This window comes from Cimex lectularius, unplaced genomic scaffold (assembly GCF_000648675.2).
Source record: "Cimex lectularius strain Harlan isolate CLEC.00 unplaced genomic scaffold, Clec_2.1 scaffold131, whole genome shotgun sequence".
Lineage (NCBI taxonomy): Eukaryota > Metazoa > Arthropoda > Insecta > Hemiptera > Cimicidae > Cimex > Cimex lectularius.
The window spans coordinates 528,686-537,818 of record NW_019392685.1 but is presented as its reverse complement, the minus strand read 5'-3'; the positions used below and the strand labels follow the sequence as shown (position 1 = coordinate 537,818).

At 34.6% G+C, this 9,133-nt stretch overlaps 3 protein-coding genes across 5 annotated transcripts; 1 reads left to right on the top strand and 2 right to left on the bottom strand.

Moving 5' to 3' along the window:
- The first annotated feature begins 112 nt into the window (after positions 1 to 112).
- On the top strand, positions 113 to 2,330 carry LOC106663261. Of its 3 annotated transcripts, none has more exons than XM_014387957.2 (8): positions 114 to 403; positions 457 to 628; positions 686 to 808; positions 868 to 1,010; positions 1,066 to 1,193; positions 1,253 to 1,294; positions 1,663 to 1,769; positions 1,831 to 2,330. In XM_014387957.2, exons 1-8 carry the CDS (start codon positions 254 to 256, stop codon positions 1,968 to 1,970), a joined length of 1,005 nt encoding a protein of 334 aa, XP_014243443.1. In that variant the 5' UTR covers positions 114 to 253; the 3' UTR covers positions 1,971 to 2,330. The 3 variants fall into 3 exon arrangements, with proteins under 3 accessions (XP_014243445.1, XP_014243443.1, XP_014243444.1); XM_014387958.2 differs by having other exon boundaries at positions 115 to 403; positions 689 to 808; XM_014387959.2 differs by lacking the exons at positions 1,663 to 1,769; positions 1,831 to 2,330 and adding an exon at positions 1,507 to 1,594 and having other exon boundaries at positions 113 to 403.
- Positions 1,990 to 5,558, bottom strand: LOC106662947 (meiosis-specific with OB domain-containing protein). The gene is made up of 8 exons (XM_014387402.2): positions 5,403 to 5,558; positions 3,472 to 3,600; positions 3,339 to 3,414; positions 2,944 to 3,290; positions 2,685 to 2,876; positions 2,485 to 2,629; positions 2,245 to 2,425; positions 1,990 to 2,188 (listed from the first exon to the last, which is right to left on the bottom strand). Exons 1-8 carry the CDS (start codon positions 5,521 to 5,523, stop codon positions 2,009 to 2,011), a joined length of 1,371 nt encoding a protein of 456 aa, XP_014242888.2. The 5' UTR covers positions 5,524 to 5,558; the 3' UTR covers positions 1,990 to 2,008.
- A 261-nt stretch (positions 5,559 to 5,819) lies between these two features.
- Positions 5,820 to 9,109, bottom strand: LOC106663238 (60S ribosomal protein L18). The gene is made up of 5 exons (XM_014387922.2): positions 9,004 to 9,109; positions 8,825 to 8,911; positions 6,249 to 6,455; positions 6,069 to 6,192; positions 5,820 to 6,008 (listed from the first exon to the last, which is right to left on the bottom strand). The coding sequence occupies exons 1-5, from the start codon at positions 9,004 to 9,006 to the stop codon at positions 5,863 to 5,865; spliced, it is 567 nt and encodes a 188-aa protein (XP_014243408.1). The 5' UTR covers positions 9,007 to 9,109; the 3' UTR covers positions 5,820 to 5,862.
- Between the last annotated feature and the right edge of the window lie 24 nt (positions 9,110 to 9,133).

Here is a 9,133-nt window from a genome sequence, read left to right as displayed (position 1 = left end):
CACATTTTTTATGATCTCAAGAAATGTTACAAATGTTTATACAAACAATGCTACATAAATTGATGATATTTTAACAATAATTTATAAAACAATACAAAAATTCATACAAAAAAAGTAAAAGATTGTTTAATTCCATCTGATTTTGGCAGTTTTTGAACAACTTGAAATTTATTGATTTAATAAAGTATTTTGAGCTAGGGTTTCATCCCAACAGATATTTGGGTTTAAAATGTAGCTATTATAGAGGTAGAGGATGCTCTGGCCGTTGCTGGTTCAACTGATCTTGCAGCAGGCGACGACCGGTGGTTCAACTTGCAAGCCGGCTTACAATGTGACAGATTTCATCCAAGTAGCCGGCATACAGTTCTGCGCGGTTGTTGAGATAGGCCAGGGTTTCTGTAGCGTAAGTTACACCAGGATTGGGAAGCGACATGAGGTTCAAGTCTTGTTCCGCAGATATTTGCCGAGATGAGAAATGACCCGACAGCCGGCGACTTGATCCCTGGCTCACTCGTCGAACTTTACCTTGGAACCTGCTCATGTCAAACTATGAAACAGTGGGAGTTCTGCAGTCGGCCTTTAAGAAATCTAAGGCCTTACGAATGCTCTTTTCAAGAAAAAGGAGAAGGTTAACCATAACATTTCCACCTATTTGAATACTTTATTTAAAAAAAAAAATTATCAGCAGATTTCACCACCCATAAATCCAGGGTGCACAGGAGGCTTTGCGATTTGACTGTGATGGCTGAAATCAACAGCTGCAACTGCAGGAAAAAATTGTCCCAGAGGACTCTCTATCCGATTGAAGGCAAAGCTAAATATAACAACAATGTTCAAAACAATTTTTAAACAGATAAATATTTAAAGGTTTCCCAACTTGCTATAGAAACCCGCTTCCAGGATCAGTCTGTTCGACTCACAGCGTATGCGGTGTCTACGGGTGTTCGGCACGTACAGTCTTAGGTCTTACTGTTGTCAAATGTGATGAAAACTGTTTTGGCGGGCAACCTGTATTTAATTCTTGAGCGTATTTTGTCTGAAAAAATTCTTAAAATGATTTTTTAGTTCTGCGAAGAGCCTGGACTATTATCTTCGCTACCAGTTGTTGTTACATCTATCTGGTCCAACTGGACTTGTATCTTGAACGATGATTTTTTTGAAATAAGCGAGTCAATCTGCTTGGAAAAAGATCTGTATGTTCAATGGGAATAAAATTATGATTTTGGAAATATATTTTAAATTCATTATGCAGGACATCACCGGCTTTCGATTGCCTTGGGCCCAGGAGTTTGTGGTAAGAATTACAACACTTCATTAGTCTATATTTGACAAAATTAAATATGTAATACAATACATATAAGGTAAAAAAATAGCTTTATTCCAATAATATCAAAACAGAGAATTGTATGGTAAGGAACAATAAGCCAGAAGGCTGGGGAGCAAAACCCCCATGTCCTAGTATCCATCAATCAGAAAATAGTACTCCTTGTCTCCTCGTACTTACAGGAAGTGATGTTACACATGAACAAGAGGCCAGCACCCCGTAAAATTCCTAAATTTTTGCCTGTCAGTGTTTATATAAATTTATCTCCTGTAAAATATATCTGTGTATATATGAATGTATCTACGTCTGTATGATGATATTAAAAGTTGTACTTACAGCTGCCCTGGAAATTATGATGAATGCTTCTGTGAAGTAACAGTTTCACTTGGTGAAATGAAGGCTACAAGATTCATAATAAAAGGATATCCACAAACTTCTCTTTACTGTAAACTCAATTAATGTACGCTTATGAAATTTACGTTTACACTTTTATTTTTGTTCTTCAGGGCAACGTAAGATGAAACTTAAACTGATTGACAACAAATTGAACATTATGGATGGATTTGCCGATGATATGATTGCGAATAAAAAGAGAAAAAACAAGAAATACTCATTTATTCGAAAAATTAAGGAGTTCTACAACTAACAAAAGTTTTTTTGATTGAAAATCATACAATTTGTCGTCTAATGTATGGGCAAATTTTGTGCAAATTCTGTAAAGGATATCCGGTTAAGTGATACGACTGAGACGAGTGGGTTGTCATTCGAAGGCATGACGAGAAGCCTGGCTGCGACGTATTTGAACAAATATTTCCATTTCAGGCTGACCTTTTCCTCATTCACCATCATATGGAAATCCTCAGACTGTATATGGATTTTAAAAACCTTAAATCTCGTTCTTTCTAAAAATTGTGACTCACCACACAACCAAGCACATTGGCCGCTACATTCCCAGTCAGTCGGCAGTTGCTTAAGATACTGGTCAGATCCATGAGGGATATGCGGAGGTCGTAATTGACCAGTATTGAAATAGTCTGGTCCGGTCTAGATATGCAAGTTGGATTGTCACAAACCGAACCAACTATCTTCTTGCATAGCGAACTTAAGAAATAAATACATATTTTAAAAAATAATAATAATCATCATTTCCATTTGCATACCATTTTGATGATATTATTGGAGTTATTCCGTCAATGTCGAAACTTTCAACAAGTGCGTAGACGAGAGCTGTGAACTTTTCATTGTTTCCATACCTTGCATGGTTGATCACAGCTTCACAAGACATTACATTATTTATAGTCTCAGCTAAAACAATTTTTTGGTTTATTTTAAATTTTTTTTAGTTATTAAAAAGTCATACGCAAAGGCATCAATTCAGCAAGCATATCGACAATCGCGACAGGCTGAAGGGGTGCGGTTGAAGCGAATTGTGCCAAAGCCATTGCTTCCTTTGTATCCGGATTTTCTGTGACAATTGTCCTCGGCCCTATATCACCATAGAGACTTCTCCGAAATGCATTCCATTTTATTTTAATATCCGACAAAAATAGAACTGAAATATATATTTAAAAAAAAAAAAATGTCATTACGAATATGGTGTAAAGTCAATTTGAGAATACTTGTGAATCTCGGTTTCCAAATTTTTGCCCTTTCTATCAATTCATTGTTCCAGAGCTGGATTGTAAAACCAGTGCTCGTCCTGTCCATCACCAAAAATTCCAAAACAACCGATTCATTCCCAAATCTCGTTTTGTAATTATGTGATACACCGACTTTCTGCACGGCTACTAGCAGGTTGACAAACTGATCATTGAGCAAACTGCCGTTCGATTTGACTTCAGAGAGGGACAGAAAATTGCCAGGCGGTTTCGTCGGCATGTGGAGAAGTTTGATGTAATTAATACAATCCTCTGCATCGTGTAGAGTTATCTCAGAATGATGTTCATTCATAACAAGCTCCAAACAACTAACAAACTACATCAACATTTGTTTTCAAACTGAACAAATTAAATACCTAGTAACTGTTGGATGATATTGACTGTTTATGTCACTAGGGTTCCTTGTAGACACTCTTATGTTTATCAAATCAACTGAAATTAATTCTCTTAAGAGATAATTTAATAAATGGCATATTCAATCTTTCATACCGACGTCTCCAGTTCGAAAAGAAGAAGCGAGGTATTCGGTATAAGAAGGTGAACCCCAAGCTGTAACATTTATATAATCTGTGGGCGAATCCCTAAAAGTAAAGCCCCAGACTCCTCGTTCCGTTCCATCTGAAATTTACTAGAGACATTGAAAGAACATAAATGCGCTGAAAAAAATTGAGATTTTTTTGCTACTTGGCTCAAAACTGAATGCCCAGGAAATTTTTCCATTTGAAGTGAATGGTTCTTTTTTCAAGCCTCAGTTACTTATTTAAGGATTGAAATTTAATATAAAAAGACTTTACAATAACAAAAAAATAAAATATGTTCAAAAAGAATAAGGACATATATACATGGTAAAATTATAAATGGTAAATATAAATGATAAATATATACAATTCAAAGAGTAAAAACAGAACAACAAAAATAAACACATAATTATTGAGTAAATTAAGGCAAAGAAAACAAAATAAAGCTGAAAGACAATTGAAACTGCAATATTTATTTACATATTTAATGAAAATAATGCTCTTTGTAGATATATAATAAGACTAGAGTGCAAGATTTAGGTGAACCAGCAAATGAAATAAATTATAATAAACTTTTAACATCATGAAATATAAAAGCATTTAAAAAAAATATAAATTGGTAAAAAAATTCAACTAGAGTAGGGTTGTAGAATATGGTTTTTCATATTTTGCACATTACTATTGACGAAGTCAATGCATTGCAGATGTTACTTTTGATCATCATGCGGTGTAGAGAAGAGAGCATGTAGTTAGCGCTTTGGAATTCAATATAAAATAGTTTGTGAGTGCAAAGGTGCGAAGGGACGTGTAGCTGTAGCTGAGAGAGGAGAAAAGGACTATCAATGATATTGTTTAATAATTTAATTACAAAAACAAAACCAAAGTAATCCCTTGTTTGTGCCAGTTCGAAAAGTTTAAATTGAGAGCGGATTCCAGAGTAGGCAGAGTTCGGAGGAAGATTGAGCTTGTAAAAAAGTTTTCTTAAAAATTTGTTTTCTACAGATTGAAATTTTTTTTGATAATTTAGATAGTATATATAACAGATAGTATGTAATTTTGGTGGTTTTTTAGGGTGAGAGGAAGGGTCGAAAATTCCAGGGGACTGTGGTGGATCGAACTCAGGACCACAAGGTCTGATACACTAGCCACTTGGATACTGCAGTCCTCTGGTTCATTACATTCAGCTAGGGGCATTTCCATTCGTGTCTTAAGGGATTTGTTTCGTACAATGTCTAGCCTTTCTTCTTTTTTAATTTGGATTTAGGCATTTTATGAAAAAAATTGATCTTAAGTCTATGCCAGATCCTATGGTTGCTTTAATGTGACAAGGAAATGTCAGTGAAGTGCAAAAGGCAGCAGCGCTTTATTATGACCTTCAACTAAATGTCTATGAATATGTTATATTGGCTTTTCAGTTTATTTTCTTTGCTGGAGTGCAAATAGAGGGGAAAATTAGAGAAAAACCCGCAGACTAATTACACTGTACTTACTATATACATTTCATTTGTTTTTAACCATTTTCAATTAGAAGTACAAACATAACCTATATCACGACAGCATGCAAACTAACACTATACAGTTCAAAAATTTTCCCTCGAACATCAGAAATTTGTACTAAGGACAATCTATCTATGTAAAACATTGTTTTAATTAATGTTTACATTATAAATTTTATTTTTATACCAGAATACACATCCAAAGTGTAATATGACGAACTTAACCTCAACTCAATCAATTTATATTTATTTCCTATTACCATTATATTCCTATTACCGTTATATTTAAATCTAATGAGTAAAGCTTTTGTAAATATTTTTTTTAGTTAATTCTTCATAGGAGTGATATTTGATTTTTTTCTGCCCACTTTACACAGAAGGAAAATCGAATATAAGCATGACTCACCTTTCTTGCTTATGAATGTTTTTGGATTCCTCTTGGCGATGATGACGCCGACAATAAAAAAATTGACCGACGTAGGCGTAAGCGTGCTCAATGTCATCTTTTTCACACCAGCAGCCGACATTTTTCCTTCGAAGATGAGAAAGGACAAAATGTCTGCTGCAGTTTTAAAAAGCCACTGGTGCCAACTTAATCATTTAACTATTAAATTTAAAACTTGCTAAATTTTCAATTTTTACTGTTTGATTGGCAATAAAGTGTTATAAAAAGTTAATTATTTTAAAAGATTCACATGAAACAATATGAACTTAGAAAGTGTGAGGGTTGATGGAAGATTGAATTTTTATTTTGGGGATGAGGGCCATTATAAAAAAGGAATTTCTTTGGAGGGGGGCATTAGATTATAAATAGTAGTTTAAAAAATTTGTAAAAGAAAAAATGAGTATATTTAAATATACAAAGTCTATTTCTTGTATCCGCAAGAGCTCCTGCGGCCTCTGGCCCTCTCGTACTTCCTTCCCTTAGATTGGATGTACGGCTTCGTGTGCGAGCGAGGGGCACCAGGAGCAGGTCCAAAATGTTTGACAGCCTCCCGAGCATTCCTCTTCCCTGTAAAAATAACAAAATTTATTAATTACAAAATAACATTCGAGCAAATTCGGTACATACCTTGCATGAGGACGGTGTTCTTGCCTGTCGGGCACATCCTCGCCAGCTCATCAAAAGACACGAAAGTCCCTTGGTTTTTGAAGACCCTGTTCCTAGCTGCCTCCGTCATACGCAAGGCACAGATCTACAATAGTAAGACTTTACATAATGGGCAGATTTGACAAACAGAATAAAATTTACCTTCAGCTTAGGAAGATTGGTGAGCCTTGGGTCGTCGACCACAGTACCAACGACGACAGCAATTTTATCAGCACGGCCAGGCTTCTTCATGAACCTTGCAACTCTAGATAGAGAGATAGGAGGCCGATTGACTCTCGACATGAAGAGCCTTTTAAGAACAACTCTGTTGAACTTGGCATGAGTCCTTCGTGCAAGAAATCTATACAACTACAAACCAAACTATGAATATTACAATGACGTATTGGTAGATACGACTAAAAATCCAATGTAAATATCCAGCCCACTGCTGCATCATCACTATAATTTTTAAACAATTATAATGACAACAAGCAATAATTTTGCATCTTTTCCTGTTTAACAGAATTGTATTTGTTGAAGTTGCTGCATCATCACATCAATATAACAATTTTTTCTGATGGATAAAAAATGATAAGTTTTTTGTATATGACAAGCAATGATTTCTAAAATTTTACTGTTGTCAGATTGATTTAGCCCCTAATGAACTCCATTGATATGGAAAAAATGGCACAGACTGAATCTTTCAAAAATGTGTTGTTGCATCATCGCATCAATATGACAATTTTTTCTGATGATTGATAAAGAATGATTAATTGTTTATATACGACAATGATTTTTAACTTTTACCGTATATGTCGGGTTTCTTTTGACTGATATGAACAAAATGGCACAGATTGATTCTTTCGTTTAAATGTGATGCTGCATCATCGAAACATTGTTCATTCAGCGTTGCTTGGTAATTCAAACCCCCCCCATGGCAATTTCCTATTTTTTAAAATTTTATGCGTCATGTTCTGCTTTTTTTTCATCCATTTAGTAGGTTGGAACAGTCCGGCCGTCATTTAGATCACCAACATTTTCTACATTTAAGAGACAATTTTTATGCTTTTATCATGACATTAGTTCAGTTTCTATAGCCCTAAAACCAACTTGATTAATATGGACAAACTAGATGCTGCTTCATTTAAAAAAAACAAAAAAAAAACAAGTTAATAAAGCAAAAAGATGGATTTTTTTTTATATGACAAGGAAATTTTTTTTAAACTTACCATTTGACATTTCTTGGGATTGTCCCACAAAACAAATTTAAAGTAGGGAACACACCTGAAGCAAGTTCAAAGTCCAATTTTCCATAAGGTTGTATTACCGCCGTGCACATCTGTTCGATGCTATGCAACGTTACCCTACTCTATGCTCTGCGATCCCCAATGTCCAAATTTTCATCGGATAGCGTCAAATACAGTCAAAGACAAAAGAACCGGACACTCATATTTTTATTCGAACATTTGTTATTGTCGTTATAATTACAACAAACTTATGCAATAAACTACACCAACTATACAAACCAAATTAACCGAGATAAAAAATATATTAGTTTTTTTTTTAAATTACTTTTAATGGTTTGGTACAAAAATTGATCAAAACTGTAATACCAGTTTTTGATATAATGAATTTAACTAACAATTTATTACAGTTTTGCTCATAAAATTTTACTAACAATTTATTTCTTGGTTTTGCACATACAACAATTACACCATTTTCGTCGAGTAGCATCAGAACAGGATGCTCATATTTTTTGTAGTTTATTTGAAACTATGTATATGTAATTTTGTCATTATGTTATTACAACATTCTTATTTTAATATAAAACAAATTAAACGAAATCATTTTTATAAAAATTATTTAATTATGATGGTTAGGCAGAAAATTTATCAAAACGCCAGAATAACTTTATTTAATTTAACTAACAATTTATTGCATTGTTTTGATCAAAATAATGCATTAAGAACAAAAGAGGCATTGCAAGACTGTACATGGCATGCACTTGATGTTGTTTAGATGTGCACACTACCAAAGCGTGGCAAAACGTCGGCTAGCGATGAATTAGGTGTGTTCCCGGCTTAATTGAAATGGAATAAATGGCAAGATTTAATATATCCGGGTGTTAGAACTTTTTGTGGTATCTTCATAACAAAGACCTTACAAAGGATACTTCGAAAATTTCTTACGTGATTACTGCCAGGTAGATAAAAACTTTAATTTCAAAGTGTGATACTGCATCACCACAACAATATAACAATTTTTCCTGAATGTAATAAAGCATAAAAAATTCTTGAGCGTCTATCGCCCCAAAACAATAATAAAGAGCGTGGCAATAGCTTTAAACTTGTACTATTTTACAGTTATCGACGAGACAAGTCCATTGAATTTGTCGGAGTGTGATTGATGTCACCGTCCGGCTGGATGTCTGCACAGCCCATTTCATGAGTACAACAAAATCTCAACACATTCAATGCAAAATATACACGCAATGTTTCTACACGGTTTATGTAATGTGACAAATGATATTAAACATCAGTAAAACTGACAATTCTCGATGAGGTGTAAACCAGAAGCCGGACTCGACAAAACAATGATCCGCATGACCTAACCTGAACTCGAAAACCTCAAAACTTGTCTTTCCTCCCACAAAATACCATTTTTTGGTATCATACCGACCCAATCCAGGCCAGAAAAGGGTCAAAATCAGAATTAGACTTAATACACCGTATACTCACTTTGACGAGCAGTGCCAGGTAGACGTCTTCCGACTTGGGTTTCGTCCTCCTCACCTTACGGTCGTATTTATGATTTATGTCGATACCCTGTGAAAACAACGGCGTTGAGAACAGTCGAATTTTAAAATATGAAAAAGGATTCTATGGATCCTTAAGGATAAGAATACAAGTCCACTCACCATGCCGAGCCGAACAGAATCGAGAACGAAACGTACAACTCAAAATGGACGAACTCGTCTATGCCACGTGAATCGCACAGAAATAAACTGCTCTCTATCTTTCTTTATTTCTATTTATACGATTAAATAT

Coding starts and splice junctions, on each gene's coding strand:
- LOC106662947 (XM_014387402.2), bottom strand. CDS start 5,523: ATGTCGGCTGCTGGTGTGAAAAAGATGACATTGAGCACGCTTACGCCT. Junction 2,877..2,943: donor TTGGAAACCGAGATTCACAA/GTATTCTCAAAT, acceptor TATATATTTCAG/TTCTATTTTTGTCGGATATT. Junction 2,630..2,684: donor TGCTGAATTGATGCCTTTGC/GTATGACTTTTT, acceptor AAATTGTTTTAG/CTGAGACTATAAATAATGTA.
- LOC106663238 (XM_014387922.2), bottom strand. Junction 6,456..8,824: donor ACCTGGCACTGCTCGTCAAA/GTGAGTATACGG, acceptor TTTGGTTTGTAG/TTGTATAGATTTCTTGCACG. Junction 6,193..6,248: donor CCAATCTTCCTAAGCTGAAG/GTAAATTTTATT, acceptor TTACTATTGTAG/ATCTGTGCCTTGCGTATGAC.
- LOC106663261 (XM_014387957.2), top strand. CDS start 254: ATGCTCTGGCCGTTGCTGGTTCAACTGATCTTGCAGCAGGCGACGACC. Junction 404..456: donor TAGGCCAGGGTTTCTGTAGC/GTAAGTTACACC, acceptor CTTGTTCCGCAG/ATATTTGCCGAGATGAGAAA. Junction 1,194..1,252: donor ATCTGCTTGGAAAAAGATCT/GTATGTTCAATG, acceptor TTCATTATGCAG/GACATCACCGGCTTTCGATT.